We start from the raw sequence: 21,884 nt of genomic DNA on the forward strand, positions 1-21,884 counted from the left end.
TAAGGTAATGAAATTATTCATATTATATATGCTAGGCCTATGTTTCACTTAGTTTCACAATGTTTTATTATATCTTTATGGAATATCACAACAGATTAAAAAAGGAAAATAGATGTACATCTTTTCATTTAGAAATCTAAATATATATTTTGATAATGTATGCATTAATTAAACATTTTTATATAGGTAATTACGTTCTTAGATTTAAAAGCAGTACAGTCATCCATTAACTTGTATGGATCTAGGTATGTTTAGAATTAAAATGTGTTTACTACAGATTCAGTAACACATTTACGTTTAGATTCTTAAGGATATGGAAACATCACTGAAAAATTATTTTTCTCTGCACTAATAATTTAAAAATAAGATGAATGTCTCTATATCTACATTTATAATAAATGGGAAATTTATATATATATTTGTATTAATGTATAAAAATATTTATAATTTTATTTACATAATTTTATATGAAACACATAAGGGAGACTTTGTAATAATAAAAAAAAATTTGCACCTTAGAATCAGAGAAGAAATATTTGACACTTAAATGGAACTGGCCTGCTTAGATGAGGAAACCCTCTGAAATACTTCTTTCCATATTCACCTGATACTTATATTAATTCTATTTCATTCAGTATGCAGATCTTCTTCTGTGAATGAGCAAGCCTTCTATATATTATCACTTGTTACACTGCCAAATGGATTTTCCTTAAGGCAGAAAAATATATTAAAAATTAAAAAAATGATAGATTTGCCATATCAGGCATTCTTAACTATGTGGAAGAATTTCTGACTCCTTAAAAAAATAGATTTAGGTATCCACAAAATTTATATTGGCCTGTTTAATGTTTTTAAACATTAATTTACTCTATAATATTTATATATTGAAGTTTGATGTCATGAAAAATGTTAATGAGATATAACAAATATATGCATAGATACTATATGAAATATATATAAAAATGATTTTAAGACATGTTTTATATATATATATATATATATATAATATATTTATATGTGAATAAAATCCAGATTGTGTGCATAATAACAAAAGATGATTTAATGAAAATGTATACTGGAGCAGGTATTAAAATATCTAATTTTCATCTTTGATTCTCAGTATACACATGGAGTCATCGTTTCCTCTTCCTCAAATGGGAAAGCTAGGCTGCATGATCTTAAGGATCCATTTTATCTTTATAATTTATCATGGAAAAAAGAGGAGTAGTTCAAAATTATAAAATCATAATAGCTATTTAAGTTATTTTACCACTGTGGATACACATTAACTTTCAGAGCAATGGATTTAGTTAATATTCTGGTCCAATATTGTCACAAGTCAGGTAGTAAACCGTACTGTTTGACCAGATTAATGTCTCTGTTATTTATTTTTACATAATGAAGATTATGGATAGTTCCCTCTGGAGTAACTTATTCTATTTAGTTAGACAATGTGCTAATCTACTAGCACAATCTTTGCACTATTCATTACATAAATTTATGCCAAATATATGTTTCTAATACATAATTACCCTGATTAGTTTAATAAATCATATTAATCTGTCTTTCAAATTTTTAATAATAACAGATATTTCAGTTCTTGAGTGATGCTTATAGGACAACCACACAAGATAGTTGTAATTTGAAGAAACCAAACTTATGGCATTAATTTCTATAGCTATAGTAGTCCATATTTAGTATATATTGGAATCAACCTGGTTTGCAGATTTCCTAAACTGATGCTTATAGACTGTAAACAAACAAATTTGCATGGAAATTTGGGAATCTGCAGTTTAACAAATAATACAGGCATTTCTGATGTAGGTATTAAAAGAAATACTTGAGAAATATTGCCTAAGGTACATTATTAGCTTTGTGATATATATATATATATATATATATATATATATATATATATATATATACACACACATAAATACTTGTGTAAATACACATACTTAGAAATATATACATATATGAAAGATACATTTATGATTGCATATAAATTCACATTTATATGATGGTGGTCCCATGAGATTTTATCACTTAATGACATTTTAGCTGACTTAATTTGTGTAAGAACACTCTGTGATGTTCATACAATGACAAAAAATGCATCTAATAATGCATTTTCAGAAAGCATCCCTATTATTAAGCAATGCAAAACTGTATCTAAACATAATATCAATATATGTGTACATATATATGTATATATACATACCTATATTGAAACATACTAGTGTATACTCACTTATAAACATGCACATAGTATGTAAAATAAGTAAGTATACATTATATACAATTTCCTTGGAAGTACTGTATTAATTAAAGGAGTGTGTCAGAGGTTGCCAACTATCTCCAAATAACTGTACATTTAATTTCATAATAGATTTTTAGTCGAGCAATTAACATCTAGACTAAGGATTCATTTTCCCAGTGTCTCTTACAGCAAGGGAGTTATATAACTAACTTTTGGCATTAACCTATAAGTGGTAGTAGAATCTTGGACATGGTGTGATCTTGGAAAGAGTAATAATATACAAGGATCCTGAGTTTTCCATACTCAAGGAAGAAGTGATAAAAACTGTGTACACCTATCTCCAGAATTTTTCATAAAAAGCAAAAACTTGTGCCTTGTTCAAGCCTCTTGTTTTTGTTAATTTATGTTTGATTAAATTAGTAATCATAGCAGGAAGAGTTAAAAGTAGCTTGTCAACTAATATATCCTTTTTGAGGCACTAAAATCATTTATTAATTTCACAAATATACATGAAACACTAAGATGTGAAATGTACAAAAAATACCAGGTATTATGTATAACGTGTGATCCAAACTCAGGTTAAAATTCTGTAAATTTAATGAATATATATATATATATATATATATATATATATATATATATATACACACACACACACACACACACACACACATACACACACACACACAAAATAGACAAAGTAACAGAGTAAATATTAGTAAAGAAAAATTACAAAGTCTTAAATTTTTGACCCTTGGGAATTTGTGCAAATGCCAAAGTAGAGAGAACAGAAATAAAAGACCAGAAGAAAGCTGAACAGATGCCAGTATACATAGAAAGAATGAAGAAAGAAATACCACACAGAAAATGTTTGAAAACACATATTCAGCAAGTAATAAGAATATGTGGAGAAAGGGACTTCAAAGTCACCAATGCAGATGGATGTGTAGAAAAAGAAGAAATCATAAATTCAAGTGTTGAAGATAAATTAAGTTGAGGTAAGTATTAAATCAGTCACTAGGAGCCATTGGTCTTCTATAAAAGGCAATTACAAAGAGATGATTAAATAAACTAAGCTATAGCTAATTGAAGATTAATCAATCAGGAAGCAAACATGATGATGTAGAAAAGAATTAAGAAAATTAGGGTAATGATGTTCTTGAGGTAAGAAACCATAGCATCTGTACAAATGGAAGGACCAGCTTGAGGTGGTAGCTTGCCTTAAGTAGAAATTTTTGACTAAATTTATCAGAATAATTCTAAATGTTTAGTATTAATTTAAACAACTAATAAATACAAATATACATGCAAACTAATTTATATAATACAAAATATATATATATATATTCTTTCTTAATTTGAATGATTGCACACTTTTTCTCTATCAAAATCTGAGTGATACGTTTTTCAATTACATTTTGATATTGATAACTGCATTCATTCTCTTGTCTCCAGTCAATACTTCATTTTTTTTTACAACATAGAAATTTTTTTTTCCAGTACTGGAGATTGAACCCACAAACACTTAACCACCAAGCCACATTCCCAGCCCTTTTTATATTTTATTTTAAAACAGGGCCTTACTAAGTTTCTGAGGCTGGCTTTGAACTCATGATCCTTTGCCTTAGACTCCTGAGCCACAGGATTATAGGTATGTGCCACCGTACTCAGCATGACTTTCAAATTCTTACTCCTACTTTAAACTACATGTCATAATTGTGGCACACTTACGGAACATGTTCTTGGGGAAATCCTACTTAATTTTCAACTACATCTTAAACAGCGAACCTATTATTTTTCTTTTATACTCAACTTATTAGTCCTTCTGATTTTATGTGCAGATCTTTCAAACTAAATTATCTTTTAACTTTCACTATCTTCATCTGCCTCATTCTCTAGTTACTTTTTTTCTCCCCATTTTATCACAAGTGGATTTTTAAAGGCAAGATTAATTTCATTATATCTGTTTCTTCATTTTGCTCAAATTATACTCCCCATTCTCTATAACCAATTTTTTCATTCTCTGATGGGTCACTCCCAGTTAACAAAAACATAAAAATCAAAAATGTTTTTCTAGACCTTACTTCCTCCTTTGTCTATTTGCTTGTAAAATTTCCAGAATTATTTATTTATATTATTTGCCTACAATATCACCTCTCAGTTTCTCTCTTAACAGCACTGCAACTGTCACCCACAAAATTACTTTCATCTGTTCATATGTCCTCCAAGTCATTAAATCCAGTGATTAGTTTGAGAGCTTATATTATCAGTTTATCATCCACACTTGACATAATTGGTCAAATTCTCAGTATTTTCTTATTTGGCTTCCAGAAGACCTTATTCATATGATTTACATATGTGGTATCCCTGAAAAGTTCATGTGTGAGAAAAATGCAAGAATGCTCACAAGTGGAATGATCAGATTCTGGTGATTATCACCCCCTCAGTGGATCAATCCACTGATGGATTAACTGGGTGGTAGCTGTAGGCAGGTAGAGTGTGACTGGAGTAGGTAGGTGACTGGGATGTGCCTTGGGGGTTTATAAATTGTCTCTGGTGAGCACAGCTCTCTCTGCTTTCTTGTTACCATGTCCTGAGCTGCTTTCTTCAGCCGTGCCCTTCTGTCATCATATTCTTCTGCCTCACCTTGATCCCAGAGCTATGGAGTTAGCCATCTATGAACTGAGAAATCTGAAACTGTGAGCCCAAATGAACTTTTCCTCTTCTGTGTTTTCTTCTCAGGTCTTTTGTTCATAGTTACAAAAAAAGCTTACTAAAACACACTATCTCCTTTTTCTATCTTTACCTTTTACTCAAATTTTCAATCTCTTTTACAGGTTCATTCTAATTTTGCTTACATTTTAGTGTTAAAATGACTTCAAATTCAACCCATTTTTTCCTTTTATTTAAATTTAACAATGTTTTCTACTAGTAGTAGTAATCACTTGTAATTTTAGATCTCGAGCCCACATCTTTGACTCTGAACTAGGACATATCCATCTACCTCCTTGAAATCTGTACCTAATTATTTATTAGCCATCTCAAACTATTCATGTCCAAAATTATGTTCCAGATGATATCTTAAGAAATATTTGATCAATAGCATTCCCAAAATTAGTTGGTGTAATTTTTTATTCAATTATTCAAGTCAAAACACTTAGAACTATCCATTTATTCTCCTTCTTCAATTGCACATCTCATTAAGAAAAATCTCTCAATTTGTATCTTGAAAATCCAATAAATTTTATCACCTCTGCTTCTACTTCTTTTCCAATAATCATAATTTCTAACTATTATCTAAATTCTAAATATTTCAAATAATCTCTATCCCTTTCCTTTCCTTATTATAGTTTGTTTGCTCCACAGCATCCATAATAATTTTTGTAAATGATAAATTCAATCATGCTACTACTGTGCTCAAAACATGTCCCTGATATACTTTTTCTGGAATTCTCATTGCTGAGATATTCACTTGACTGTCTCCCTTACTTTCTTCGAATCTCAACTTCTCAATCATGTAGGCTACACACTCATCACAATATCCCTACCATTCTGTTCTCTCTTACTTTTTTCCAATTTTATTTTCTTATCAGTCTCTCTATAGTATGTATCATTTACCTTATTTGTGTAGTAAAAGTTTATTGTTATTCTCCCTTGACAGATTGTAAGCTGTACATAAATAGGATTCTTTGTTACTTCATTTATGGAAGCACTTAGAACAATGTTGTCATATAGTTGATTTACCAATAAGTATTTTTTGAATGAACACCAAACAAATGAAATTCTAGTAAGAACACAAATTAACTTGGAAAATAATTTTTGGGGGGTTTGGGGGATTGAACTCAGATGCACCACATCCTTAGCCCTATTTTGTATTGTATTTAGAGACAGGGTCTCACTGAGTTGCTAAGTACCTCATAATTTCTGAGGCTGACTTTGAACTCACCATCTTCCTGTCTCAGCCTCCTGAGCCACTGGGATTACAGATGTGTGTCATCCTGCCCAGTCTTAGGAGATAATTTTAAACAAAATACACTACACTTTTGCATCCAGAACTTTGTTAATGTAATTAGTTTTAACCTTTTTTTCCCCTGCCATTGTACTTGAGCAGATAATGCCATACAATGTTAGATTTAAGAGAAGCCTTGAATGTCACAGGTAGGAAAAACCTCAGATCTATGGAGGTGACATGACTAATTCAAAGAGTCAAAGCTAAAACCAGAATGCACACATTTATGTCTTGTCATTTTTCATTTCACTATAGTAGAATTAATTGACAACTAAGTATAATAAAGTTTTTAACATTTAATGATAACTATGGGGATTTATTGCATTCCTACTGGGTCATGCCATGATACTACTAACAATTTTATAATAAACAAGAACCTTTTGTTTGATCATATATAGCATGGAAGTGAGCCATTAGCAGGCTGTTATTATCTTTTGTGAAGCATGATTATTGGGCTGGTTTAGTCTCTTGCCAGAGTCAAACTAAGGCTACATTAAACCTTACCTAACTGAACTTCAGAGCAAAAGCATAACATAGAATAGCTACTGGCAAGTTTGTGGTCTCTGAATGAAAGATCTAAAGTCAATGAAACCATTTGTAATTTTAATCAAAAGAACATGAATGTCTCCTTGTTCACATTTTTCTTTTGAATTCTACTACGAATTGAAAATGTGATGTGAACAGTGCATACTTATAAGAAAGAACCCTTAATATAATGCCTCCTGAAATATATTGTCATTTTGATGACCATATCTTTACAATGGTGTGAGAACATTAAAGAATATAAAAGGAATCGAGGGCCAGAATTAGATATAAAAGTTTTACTTTAATTAGTTTTTTTATACTTATTTTTCAATTGAAGTTGAACACAATACATTTATTTATTTATTTATTTATTTATTTATTTTTATGTGGTGCCAAGGATTGAACCCAGGGCCTTGCACGTGCTAGACGAGCGCTCTACCACTGAACCACAACCCCAGCCCCTTGCTTTAATTATTCATAGATTATTTTGTATATCAATTTGTAACTAATACAATTTAAAAGGAATGCTATTTTATCATATTTAAGTGAGTGCATAAAATGTGATTATTTTACTGACACTGTTTTTTTAATTGGCATTTATAGAAATACAACTTTAAAACATTTGTATCACTTTCTTGAAACATGCCAAATGAACTTATTTTTGATTTACCATAAACAAATCTTTTAACATGTCTACCTAAATATTTACTATAATAAATTGAAAGTGACAATGAAACTCTGAATTTCTTGGTTGCTATTTTCTTCCTGAGAAAGAGGGAAATAAATAAAATTGGCTCAGTGTCATTTAAATGATTAAATGGAAAAAGAAGAAACTTGTGGATCTGGTGCTATTACTGGACAATCTATATTGCATATTGACAAAAAACATAAAAAAATTACTAAGAACATTTCATGTGAAATGAGAAAGTGACCATATGAACATAAATAGGGATAAGAGCGTTAGATTTCTTTTCTGGAGTTCAGTGGTACCAAAGAAACTAGTACTACAAAACAGTGTTTCTAATTTCTTCATTATATCTATTAGTAAAATATTTTCCAAGTTTAACAATTGCTGTTTTAATGGCATAATATATATTAGGAATATTATAATTATATGTATTATACATTATTGGAACATTCATGGTATCATCATCCCTCTTGATATGAATAGAATATGAATCACTATAAAATATTTTTAAATAATTTTTAAATTTTGTGACATTTGAAACCAGAATTTTGCTGGGTTTCATTGAACTCTGTAATAAAATTTAGCATGAAAAGAGGTAAAGATACATAACTGAGAATTGAAGACTGAGGTAGAAGGTAAAACGTCTGGATATCGCTATTGGTGTCACTTTTGTCCTATTAAAAGGTAGGAAGTTTGATGATGGAAATTGCATTACCTGAAACTGAGCCAAATTCAATTTTTTTTTAACATTTACTTACTGTCCTTTCAGCAGCAGTTAACAAGTGTGTCTACTTTCCTTCTTCACACTTTTCTTCCCTTGTCTGTGTGATTTCTTTCCCTTAACAGTTTCTCCTAACTGAATGCATTTTACTCTTTTTGCAGGATCATCCTTCTAAGCCTGGGCTTTGTATGTTGTTGATGTTGATTTACTGATTCTGAGTACTTCCGCTTGTCTTCTCATTCCATCATGTCTTTATCTAACCAAATTTATTGTGCCTATTTCTTCATTTAACATCATTCTCATTCTTACACTCTTTTAAGTTTCTGAATCATAAAGATAGAGCATTAGTAGCATGTCTCCAAGAGACTTGAAACTATGTGTATCCAAACCAAATCTCAATATTCACAGGGGTCCCACTCCAAACTGGATTTTCCCTCAACATTTTCAAATTCACCAATAATGACTATTGCCTTCACAATTTGGTGAAATCAGAAAATCAGGTTTTATTGTAATGAAGATAACACTACCTTCATTGTCACTCCCCATTCCATTACCAAGTCCTTTTGATGATATCTCCTACTTATCTCTCAACTTAGTCTAATTCTTCATTTCATTAATAGAACCCTAATCCAAGCTGCTGTGATCTTTTCTTGGATTCCTGCAATCACTTCTTAAATGGTCTTATACTAATCGAGCCCCACTTCAAATCAAACTCTTCACTTCAGTATCAGTAATCATTTAAAAATTCAAACTTCTTCATGTTTGAATAAGTTTCTACCATTCTTAAGCAAGCTTTAAAAGGTCCTCCTTAGTCTTGTGTTTACCTATGTCTTTACTCCACCCATGATATAATTCTTTTCCTCAATTAAGGTCTCATAATCTGGTCAATGATATCAAAAGATAAATATCTAAAAATTAGTATAAACATCTTATTAAAAAAACATGATTCCCTAAAACCATGTTTTTAATACTCTTCAGTTTTCATTGGACCATGACTCAAGTCTTAAAAGAAATAGACGGGGCTCAATACATGAGCATTTTTTAATTTTTGCCATCAGATAACAAGATATATAAATGATCTACCTACATAAACAAAGACAAATTAATTCCAAGACTATTCACCTAATTTGAAAGGGACCACCAAGGATGGACTAGCATGCTTAAGAACACAACTGTCTATGACAACAGGAGCAATTTTTATTTCCTTAAATTGTGGTCAATTCATAGATTTCTTTTCATTGACTGATAAAATAATACTGACGAAAAGTTCCATGTTTCAAATTTTTAATCTGTTATTTCAGTACCTTAGTCCTCAAAAACATCTCTCAGATCTGACAACTGTTCCTTATAACACTCCTATAGCCATGTGATCTTTTAAGTATTTAAGCCAAAGAACCAAGGATAATTCTTTGTTCTGCAGTTTGCTTTAGACAATGACATCAATGTTAAGTTAATAGAAACTGTCTACTTACCATATTGTAGGTGGCTCAGAACCTTCTATTTCTAAGTAATCATATTTTTCCTCCATTTGGAAATCAGTAAATATTAGTGAAATTGTGTCCCCAGGCTCTGCTACGATGGTCCAAGTACAATCTGCATTATTATGGTATTCATTAGGAAAACTAGGGCTGGAAATGATACCACTGGATCCTCTCATTGTTCCTCCACAAGCATCTTCAGCTGTTGAAAACAATAGCAAAAATTTCAATTTTAACTTATTAAAGGAAAATGTAATTAAGGCAACTCTACATTTTCAGATTAAAAAAAAGTCCAAATATTGTGATTTCAAGTGCATAATATACTAACATATTAAATGAAAGCCTTAATGAAGAAATTTGTAATCATATATATATATATATATATATATATATATATATATATATATATATATATATCATGTTGCTTGATGATGGGAATATGTTCTGAGAAATGATGATTTCATCATTTTGTATCATGTACTCAGAACAATTAAAATGATTTTTATGTCACTACACAGCCCATGACTGTGTTTCAGTATATATTGTTCAAAATAAATACATACGATTCTGTCAATTAAAAAAAATAATTAAATTAAAAATTCAGTCTACCAATTAATTTGTCCAGTACTGTGTACTCATGAAGAAATTAACTGCATTTTCTTTAAGGTTTTTTTCCTCTCCCTAGCTTGGGCTTGGTGACATAGAGAAGAGTAGAATCTTCTTCCTATTTTCCCTGCTAAAATTTCTGTGTATCCTCCTCTGGGAGCTCCCTGTGATCCTACTGAAATTGCAGGTAGAAACGATCTGGTGACATGAATCCTTTATTCCCCCGTCACTGGTTTCACACCAGGTACCAGATGATTAAAGATAGTTTTTTTGCTCAGGGACCTTTCGTGGGATTCTCAGACATATCCCCATTAGTTTTCTTGCTTTGAGTATGTTTCTTTGGCTGACTGCTGAAATTCCTTTCTCATACCAGAAGTATAGAATAGCACATTTCCATACAATGTTTTCTCACCCTTCCAGGTGGAGAAAGATCTAACACAATGCCAATACAGAACTACCTTGCAGAACTCCTGCATTTGATTAAATGAAAACATGCCCTTATATTTATTCTCTGTGGGATGAAGTTCTTCCAAGATGGATCCCTCTGAATTTGTAATAAACATTTATGTATTTCAGCAATTTTTTTAAAAAAATCTGTTCTTTTTAGATATACACAATAGTGGTGTGTATTTTGAAATATTATACATATATGGAGTATAACTTATTCTAATTAGGATCCCATTTTTGCAGTTGTACATGATGTGGAGTTTCACTGGTCGGGTGTTCATACATGATCATATGAAAATTATGTCCAATTTGTTCTACTATCTTTTCTAATATCATTTTCTCTCTCTTTTCTTCATTCCCCTTTGTTTAATCCAATGAACTTCTATTATTCCTTCCTCTTCCCCCTTATTGTGTGTTAGCATCCACATGTCAGGGGAAATATTCAACCTTTGGGTTTTGGGGAATGTTTTTAATAACATTGCATAATCCAAATGTCAGAGCATATAAATCAGTTCTATACATGATTTCTCAGAGTTTGCCCATTCTAAACTCACATCTAGAGAGAAATCACCCTAAACTTCTAAAAAAGGTATGTAGAGCAAGTCACAAAACACCTCACTTCAAGGAAATCCTTGTTTTAGAGCAAAATAATTTCTACCTCACAATATGACTTTCATTTGACAACAAAGATGGAGACTCAGTTCCTCCAGTAATCAAACCAATGCTCATGCCAATTATTGTATGTTCTGTGTTCCACCCTTCTGTCTAGTCTCTTTATTATGACAGAGTCAATTATAGAATCATTGTTTCAAAAAATTGTGAAATAGGTAGTTTCCTACAGAACTTTTTGGGTTGGTGGTTGATATTGGATATAAAAAACTTTGTATTGTGATTTGGTCTTATAAATACAATATCTGCAAAAACAATACTTTTTTTCTGTAATCATGAACTCTTATAGCAGGATATATATTTAAATAATTAGTTTTTAAAACATTTTACAGCAGAGTTAGAACAAATAAAAGCAGCCTTAGAAACACCATGGAGCTCTTGAATCCACTACTAAGTACCAATTTCTTTATTTCTGGTAAAAAAAATATAGATACAAATCTTTATTCTTTCAATAACTTTTGTCTTGGCCTCTGTTTTATTTGTTAAGATTTATATATTTGTTAAGTTTGTCTGCAACATCTTCCATGTGTCAATTCAAAGAAGATCCAGGTCACAGAAGATTTTTCCATAAAGATACTTCTTAAAAGATTCAACACACACATTGGATCATATTGATTATTTGTAAAAAATTTCTGGAAAAATTGAAGTTTATTTGGTCATTGATTTAAAAGTATTCCTTGACATATACCAAGTGCCAGGAGAAACAATGTTAGTATGTCTAGCTAATATTATGATCAAAAGTTACCATAACCCTTGTGCTTATGGAATATTTTGTCTAGTGGTTAGTCAAACACTAAGCAAATGACAAAATAAATACATAGAATTGCATTTCTGGCAGATGGTGAGGGAAGAATAGAAGTTTACTGCATTAGACAAAGGGGAATGAAGGGAAGGGATGGGGAATGATATTAGGAAAGATAGTAGATTGAATTGGACATAACTTTCCTATGATCATGTATGAATGCATAATCAGTGAAACTCCACATCATAAATTTGAGGGCTTTGAAACTAATTGCAGAATTTAAGAAAAAAATTTCCTAGGGAACAGATACTAGATTTGTAGCTCAAAGCATGATAGTAAGCACAAACTGGATGAGAAACAGAGAGAAGTGTGTTCCATCAGTTTCACTAACACTTAACCTGAGAAAAAAAAGGGCCTGGGTACTAAAGTCTGTGAAATGTAATTATAAGTACATCTGAGTGTTAGACTTTGGAAGATTCTTCTGATAATGTAATGGAAATGATTCAGGGCAGTAGAAAATTATCTAAGGGTTTTCAGTAGCGATATGACATGATTACTTGTGGGTTTTGAACAGATTATTTGGCTGCACTATGAGATGAGAGAGGAAGGAAGCCAGAGTTGATGCAGTTTAGGGGGCTGAATTAAGAATCCAGAAATTCTTTCATGATTTATTGCTTCCTAAAGATAAACCATCTCTTTTTTATCTCTAACATTAACATATTTATATCTTAGTACTTTCAGAGGATTAGTATGGTATTTATAGTCTAGGTAGAAGAAATAGCATCCTGGCAAAATAAATTAGTATGTCCTCTTAGGTCACTGAGAACAATGTTTTTGTTTGTTTGTTTGTTTTCATCTAAAATGGCAAATATGATCATCTGGATAGATGCAGAAAAAGCATTCGACAAAGTACAGCATCCCTTTATGTTCAAAACTCTAGAAAAAACAGGGATAACAGGAAAATACCTCAATATTGTAAAAGCTATCTATGCTAAGCCTCAGGCTAGCATCATTCTGAATGGAGAAAAATTGAAGGCGTTCCCTCTAAAATCTGGAAAAAGACAGGGATGCCCTCTCTCACCACTTCTGTTCAACATAGTTCTTGAAACACTGGCCAGAGCAATTAGACAGACGAAAGAAATTAAAGGCATAAAAATAGGAAAAGAAGAACTTAAATTATCACTATTTGCAGATGACATGATTCTATACCTAGCAGACCCAAAAGGGTATACAAAGAAACTACTAGAACTAATAAATGAATTCAGCAAAGTGGCAGGATATAAAATCAACACGCATAAATCAAAGGCATTCCTGTATGTCAGTGACAAATCTTCTGAAATGGAAATGAGGACAACCACTCCATTCACAATATCCTCAAAAAAAATAAAATACTTGGGAATCAACCTAACAAAAGAGGTGAAAGACTTATACAATGAAAACTACAGAACCCTAAAGAGAGAAATAGAAGAAGATCTTAGAAGATGGAAAAATATACCCTGTTCATGGATAGGCAAAACTAACATCATCAAAATGGCAATATAACCAAAAGTTCTCTATAGGTTTAATGCAATGCCAATCAAAATCCCAATGGCATTTCTTATAGAAATAGATAAAGCAATCATGAAATTCATAAAAGACCCAGAATATCAAAAACAATTCTAAGCAGGAAGTGTGAATCAGGCAGTATAGTGATACCAGACTTCAAACTATACTACAGAGCAATAGTAACAAAAACAGCATGGTACTGATACCAAAACAGGTGGGTGGACCAATGGTACAGAATAGAGGACACACAGAGACCAATCCACAAAATTATAACTATCTTATATTTGATAAAGGGGCTAAAAGCATGCAATGGAGGAAGGATAGCATCTTCAACAAATGGTGCTGGAAAAACTGGAAATCCATATGCAACAAAATGAATCTGAATCCCTTTCTCTCGCCATGCACAAAAGTTAACTCAAAATGGATCAAGGAGCTTGATATCAAATCAGAGACACTGCGTCTGATAGAAGAAAAAGTAGGCTCCGATCTACATATTGTGGGGTCGGGCTCCAAATTCCTTAATAGGACACCCATAGCACAAGAGTTAATAACTAGAATCAACAAATGGTACTTACTCAAACTAAAAAGTTTTTTCTCAGCAAGAGAAACAATAAGAGAGGTAAATAGGGAGCCTACAACCTGGGAACAAATTTTTACTCTTCACACTTCAGATAGAGCCCTAATATCCAGAGTATACAAAGAACTCAAAAAATTAAACAATAAGAAAACAAATAACCCAATCAACAAATGGGCCAAGGACCTGAACAGACACTTCTCAGAGGAGGACATACAATCAATCAACAAGTACATGAAAAAAATGCTCACCATCTCTAGCAGTTAGAGAAATGCAAATCAAAACCACCCTAAGATACCATCTCACTCCAGTAAGATTGTCAGCCATTATGAAGTCAAACAACAAGTGCTGGCGAGGATGTGGGGAAAAGGGTACACTTGTACATTGCTGGTGGGATTGCAAATTGGTGCAGCCAATTTGGAAAGCAGTATGGAGATTTCTTGGAAAGCTGGGAATGGAACCACCATTTGACCCAGCTATTCCCCTTCTCGGTCTATTCCCTAAAGACCTAATAAGAGCATGCTACAGGGACACTGCTACATCCGTGTTCATAGCAGCACAATTCACAATAGTTAGACTGTGGAACCAACCTAGATGCCCTTCAATAGATGAATGGATAAAAAAATCTGGCATTTATACACAATGGAGTATTACTCTGCATTAAAAAAATGACAAAATCATGGAATTTGCAGGGAAATGGATGGCATTAGAGCAGATTATGCTAAGTGAAGCTAGCCAATCCCTAAAAACAAATGCCAAATGTCTTCTTTGATATAAAGAGAGCAACTAAGAACAGAGTAGGGAGGAAGAGCATGAGAAGAAGATTAACATTAAACAGGGACGAGAGGTGGGAGGGAAAGGGAGAGAGATGGGTAATTGCATGGAAATGGAAGGAGACCCTCATTGTTACACAAAATTATATACAAGAGGTAGTGAGGGGAAAGGGGAAAAAAACAAGGGGGGAGAAATGAATTACAGTAGATGGGGTAGAGAGAGAAAAAGGGAGGGGAGGGGAGGGGAGATAGTAGAGGATAGGAAAGGCAGCAGAATACAAAAGACACTAGTATGGCAATATGTAAAACAGTAGATGTGTAACCGATGTGATTCTTCAATCTATATATTGGGTAAAAATGGGAGTTCATAACCCACTTGAATCAAATGTGTGAAATATGATACATCAAGAACTATGTAATGTTTTGAACAACCAACAATAAAAATTAAAAAAAAATAAAATAAAAAATAAAAATAAAATAAAATGGCAAAGCAATACTATTAAATAAATTGAGGTTAACTCAATTAATTATGGCTGAAAAATATTGTTACTTAACATGTACAAAGTACAGTGGATAATAAAATGTTGATTTTGCCCTACTCTTGTTCTGAGAGCAGTATTGCAGGTTGTTCAAGTGGGTTAATCTTTCATAAATATGTATATCTATGCACCCATAGATAATCTAGATGTTGGCAACATGCTTGTTAAAAAAGTTTTTAAAGTATGTTTGTTATAAAACATGGAAAAAAAGCACCAACTCAGCCAATGGAATTGATGATGACAATGTGGACTTTCAATAAGGAAAAAGTTCATTATTTAGAACTTTGGACTTTTTCCAATTTTCTGGGGAAATATTATCAATTATCTCTTAATTTCTTAATGTCCTCAAATCTATTGGTTACAAAGTTTAATTGCTGAATTTAACATGCTATTAAATCTATGTTTAATTATAAATTGATGATCAAATGTTTCCTGCTTTAATATATATATATATTTTTTTATAGTGAGAGAGGAGAGAGAGAGAATTTTTTTTTAATATTTATTTTTTAGTTCTCGGCAGACACAACATCTTTGTTTGTATGTGGTGCTGAGGATCGAACCCGGGTCGCACGCATGCCAGGCGAGTGCGCTACCGCTTGAGCCACATCCCCAGCCCTCCTGCTTTAATATTTTAAAATAGCTGAATGTATATAAATTTGGTAAGCAATGCTATTTAATTTCTATCCACAAAGCATGATGAAATGAAATGAAAATCAGTTGTATTCTAGTGCAAAGACTTAAAAAACTAGTTTTATATTTTCCACAATTATGTTTTTTTTTACAATTAAATTTTTACTTATTTTTAATCTCTGGTGACACTTAGATACTGAAACTAAGTGACCTTTTTTGGCTTTAGGTCACACATATCATTTAAGGTGATATAAACTGGAACTTCTCTAAAGCATATCTATTTAAAAAATGAATGTGGTTTCAAAAATCTCCTAAAACATTTTTTTCTGTAACACATCTTTTCAGATACTAATTTCATACTGTGCTCTGCCCTACTATTAGTTTTTTGTTTTTTGTTTTTCTTTTTTCTGAAATAGCTTTGGGTTGGGAGGTGGGTCACAGGAAATAAGTTTGTTTGTCACTAAAGAGAAATGAACTGTAAATTGTAGGAGATGAATACACTTGGTCAATTCCACAGTGCTACACATTCAGTCCAATCTCAAACTTTATCATGGGACATTTTTCTACAAATCTCTGTTGTTTAAATCTCAAACTTTCAGCTGCCCCATTCATGTGAAAGTGACATCTGTGTGGAGCTTTCTGTTCCCTCCCAAGACTGGTATCATTGCTGTGTCTCTTAATAAACATGCTACTTAAAAATTACACTGTTATTAATTAGCTATTGCATTATATGTAAAATATATTAATATGTTTATATATAATATATGTTATATCAATATATAACATATATTATATATAAAATATGTTATATATTATATTTATATAGTAGTTCATTTTGTTATAACTCTCCTCATTGATATGTAGTAATTCAATCTTGTGAATCTTTATGCTTTTTACCTCAAAGAAAAGAAAATCAAGCCAATGAATAGCATACCTTCTAGATTGCTAGATTCATTTGCCAAGGCACAACATATATTTGTTCAACTTTTAAAGAAAGATAAAGTAGATTTTTGATGATAATGAAGAAAAATTAAGGTTTCTTAGCATTTTAATTTCTTAGTCCAGTTTCTATAGCTCCTTTCATGCTAAAACAGATGAAGTTAAAGAGAAAAATATGTATATAATTGGCCAATGACAAATATTCATTATTTCCTGAGAAGAATACCTCAGAGAAAACTTAGTATACTATATAATGGCCTCTCAGCACTGTAGATTTATCCTTGATTATGTAAATATACTTTTAAGCAAATACCCTAATCAATTTCCATTTACCTTCTGAAGACACATTTTAAAAAAATAAGAGAGTGCACTGAGGAAAGATTTTAATAAATATGTGGAAGTGGGTATTTACCTTCAGCTTTAAATATTTCTCATAATCTCTAAATAAGAAAATATAGAAGCATCAGTCAATCAAGTTTAAATTATTTGAAGAATTGGCTAAATAATTTAAATTGAAGTAGCTTCTTGACAGCATTAGTAAATAAGATTATATTATTACCTTCAAAAATATTAAAACTGATCAAATAAGGTTTTAAAAACCTTCTTTATCAAATATCAGACCAGGGTTATGCAGAACATTGGTCTCAGACAGGAGGAAAAAGAGGAAGAGCCCTGTGATTTCCTGCCTTATTCTCTGGAAACATATTCTAGAACATAGAACAAGGAATGGAATTATAAAAACGTGAATTTTTCACAGAATCACGAGCCACCACACAGCTTTGTAGATTCAAACAGCAATTCTTTATTCCCGAACTCACACCGGCCTCCACACAGGCTCTGGGGAAGTCCAGTTCTGCCGCCCAATTCACCTACTCCACGGGGCTTTTTTTCAAATCTCCCATTTGAATCTCACGAGAACTCAATGGGAACAAGCAGCAGGAACACCCTAATCCCGGCAGCAATAATCTTCAACCTCCAACTTCCCTAAAACCCCTATTGTTTTAAACCGGGAACGCCCTAAACCCAAGGACCAGGATACTTCCTCAAACCTGATCAGCTCTAAACCCGGATCCGCCTTGGTCCTTGAGCAAGGTCACCTTACATGCAATGTCAACAGCGAAATCCATTTAACATGGGGTACGCTAGCAAGGAAATTTTGATGTGTCATTCCTACTTGGCAATGGCCCTCAGCAATGGATAAAGGGTGGAAGAGTTTTGAAATGCATGCTAAAAAAGCCTGCATTACCAGGAATGTAGCATTAAGGGCAATTCTGGAGAGATTCCAGAATTAGGAAAAAGAGAACAACAGGAAAACTTCAGTCTTTTTAGAGAATATCTACATACATACATACATTCTCATAAACAGAATGTTGGTAGAAATATGGATAGTGAAGGCCATTTTGATGAGGCCTCAGCTGGAGATAAGGAACAAATTTTTAAAAACTCAAGGAAAACTGATCTTTGTAAATTGGCAAAATATTTTGACTGATGTATGTTCATACACTAGTGTTTTGTGGAGGGTAGAATTTGTGATATATGATATTTTAATACAGGAATTTCAAAGCAAAGTTTGAAAGATGTAGCTTGGCTTCTCTTGAATAATTACAGTAAAATACTAGAGAAATGTTTTAAAGTTAGAATTCTCCAGCCTTAAGATTTATTGTTATTTGCCTTCTTAGATTTCAGTCTTACTTGGGACTTTTACCCCCTTTTTTTTTCTTTCATATTCTCCTTTTTTGCATGGGAATGTATCTAAAGTCTGCCCCACCATTATATTTTGGAAGCACATAATAGGTTTGATTTTTTTATATACACAGAAAGCATTTGCCTCAAAATAAATGGTACCTTGAATCTCATCTCTACCTGATTAGGTGATACTTAGATGTCACTCTGGACCTTGGATTTTGAGTTGATGCTAGATTGAGTTAAAACTTTTGGAGCTATTGGGATGAGTTGAATGTATTTTGAGAGATGACTTGTTTGTGAGGGCAGGCCCTCTTGAATGGAATTAGATCCAAAGGTGCTTTGTTGGCATTTTTTCCATTATAAGTGGACACAGCAAGAAAGTGCCAACTAGGTACCGGAAAGCAACTAGGTACCAAACATTGTATCTGCTGGCATCTTGGTTATAGATTCCCCAGCCTCCAAAAGTATGAGAAATAATATTCTGTGGTTCATAGGTACACTGTTTATGGCATTTTCTTATAGAAGCCACAATAAACTAGGACATTAATTATAATTTAGTCTCTAAAGGGAAGCCTAGACAGTCTTTTCAAAGTAAAAATCATATCATGTTATACATACTTTCCTGTTTGCAACAATATAATAGCTTTCTTGAGTTTGGGAGAAAACAAATGTCCTTACTATGATTTTAAATGATTGTAATTCATATATCTCTGACTAAAATGGCATTAATAGTAGCTGACAATAACTACAAAATCAAAGTGGGTCATACAACCGTCAATGGTTAATAAATCTTTATTGAATTAGAGAATTGGATATCAAGGTTTTTTATTAGTAATGAATGAGATGTTAGTTATATAGAAAGAGAATTCACTCCCATTGGAATTCATAATGTCAAGAGAATTTAATTTCCCAGGAATAAGTAATTCCCAATTCAGAATTTATTTTTCATATATGATTGAGTAGCTTTCTCCCTGTTCTGCTTCATATGACAAAAAATTAGATGGTAATTCATGGATTTTTATTTTTTATAAATCTCATACAGTCATACCTAAAATTTGATAAGGTTAGTGTAATTGAAAATGGCAAACTGAAATTTTGTACAAATATGTCAATTTATTTTATGGAAGGATGGGATAGGGAGGAAGAACATGAGAAGAAGATTACTACTAAATAGGGAAGAGAGTGGGAGGGAAAGGGAGGGAGAAAGGGAATTGTACGGAAGATGGAAGGAGACCTTCATAGTTATACAAAATACATGTATGATGATGTGAGGGGGAAAAAACGAAGTGTGTCACATTAGATTGGATGGAGAGAAGTGATGGGAGGGGAAGGGAGGAAAAGGGGGGATAGGAAGAGCAGCAGAATAAAATAGACACTAGTATTGCTGTATGTATATACGTGACTGTATAACTAATGTGATTCTGCAACCTGTACACTCAGAAAAATGAGAAATTATACCCATTTGATTCAAATGTATAATATGTCAAGATTATTGTACTGTTATGTGTAACTAATAAAAAATAAATAAATAAATAAATAAATAAATAAATAAGAAAAAAACCAATAAAAATTAACCCACTATGGACAGAAACAATGTTTATTCTTCTCACCATTATCTTCAATGCTCATATACTTGTTATCTAATAGGTGGCCAAAGTATCTTTCTTAAACAACATTGAATAGAAAGTATTTTGGAGGAAGTTATTGACTTTTAAATGGACAGTGAATGATTCCTTATGAAATTACAGTATTTCTTTTCTCCAATTTGAACTTAATAACTCTTTGACTTTATTATTCCCAATATAAGGTACAAATTATTTTTATTGAGAAACAAAACAACATGCTTAACTTCATTATTCTTCTTAAAAATGATAAAAACAGTTTTTAAAATTACACTATATTTATTTTTCCAATCTTTTATATAGATATCTTTGAAGATAGAAGTAATTAGTAATAGAATTAATAGTAGCAACATATTTGAGTATTATTTTTTCATGACAGTGACTATGCTATTAAATTTATATATAAGCCTTTCTCTATGTATTATTTGCTGATCACTTATCTAGGTTCCATCATTTTCCAAAAAGATCAAACTAATATCCTATCAACATTAGCCTCCCTCTCTTCTCCATCCTCATAATTTATTCTCAACAGGGAAGTCAAGAGTATTTCTTCAAGTAGATGTTAAATCATGTCACATACAATTTCCAGTTTGTAATATTCTAATGGCTTTCCCTGAATTTGAATAAAACCAGTATTATTACAATGATCTTAAATTATCTTAATCCATAGAACTTTCAATAAAATCAAGCTGCAGTGCACATTTTTAATTTTATTTAATTTAACAAAGCTCTTTCCAACTTTAGGACATGTTAGTCCTGATGACTTCTCTAAAGTCTTCCCATAGATGGAAACATAATGTCATTCAAACCTGTAAGACTTACCTTGATTAGTAGCTATATGAGCAAAAATAATCTCCCCATCTGTCTCTATCACAACATACTATTATATTTTCTTCATTCAACTTCTCATTATCCATCAGTTTTTATTTTTATTATTTTCTTTATTATTTTTTTATTTTATTACTTTCCTTGACCTCTAGAATATGAATGCCATGGAATTTTGACTACATTGGGACTAATATATCCCTAATATAATAGTCACAGCTTTATTCTAAGTACCTAGAATAAAGTTGGATTATGGCATGTATCTAAAGAATATGTTATCTGATTAAGTGTATGTCCCTACACCTTCCTGGAAAATTATTTTAGAAGAAGTATTGATTCAAACTGGATGCTCTGGAATCACCGAGACCTATGGATAAATCTGACACTTGTAGTGTGACCTACATCAGTTAAAATTCTCGATTGGTTTCTTATTTGTAAAACCCAAAATTTTTAGAAAGTAAACTGTAAATGAATTGAAGAGAGATCTATGGAGTGGAGGGGGAAGAGGGAAGAAGTGATGGGGACTGAATTGGAGCAGGTTGTGTTCCATGCTTTTGTGATTATGTTAGGGTATATCCTGGTGTTTTATATAACTAAAAAGAATAA

General features: G+C 31.9%; 1 protein-coding gene across 3 annotated transcripts in view; it reads right to left on the reverse strand.

Moving 5' to 3' along the window:
* The window catches only part of CSMD3 (CUB and Sushi multiple domains 3), a gene marked incomplete at both ends in the record, with an annotated part of 1,157,568 nt that overhangs the window by 840,298 nt on the left and 295,386 nt on the right, over positions 1-21,884 (reverse strand). For all 3 annotated transcript variants that reach the window (XM_081266797.1, XM_081266796.1, XM_081266795.1), the window contains one exon: positions 9,676-9,883. In XM_081266797.1, coding sequence (XP_081122923.1) covers positions 9,676-9,883 — 208 coding nt within the window. The remainder of the gene's footprint in view (positions 1-9,675; positions 9,884-21,884) is intronic.

The sequence above is a fragment of the Spermophilus citellus genome, assembly GCF_964194105.1.
Source record: "Spermophilus citellus genome assembly, chromosome: 14".
Classification (NCBI taxonomy): Eukaryota; Metazoa; Chordata; class Mammalia; order Rodentia; family Sciuridae; genus Spermophilus; species Spermophilus citellus.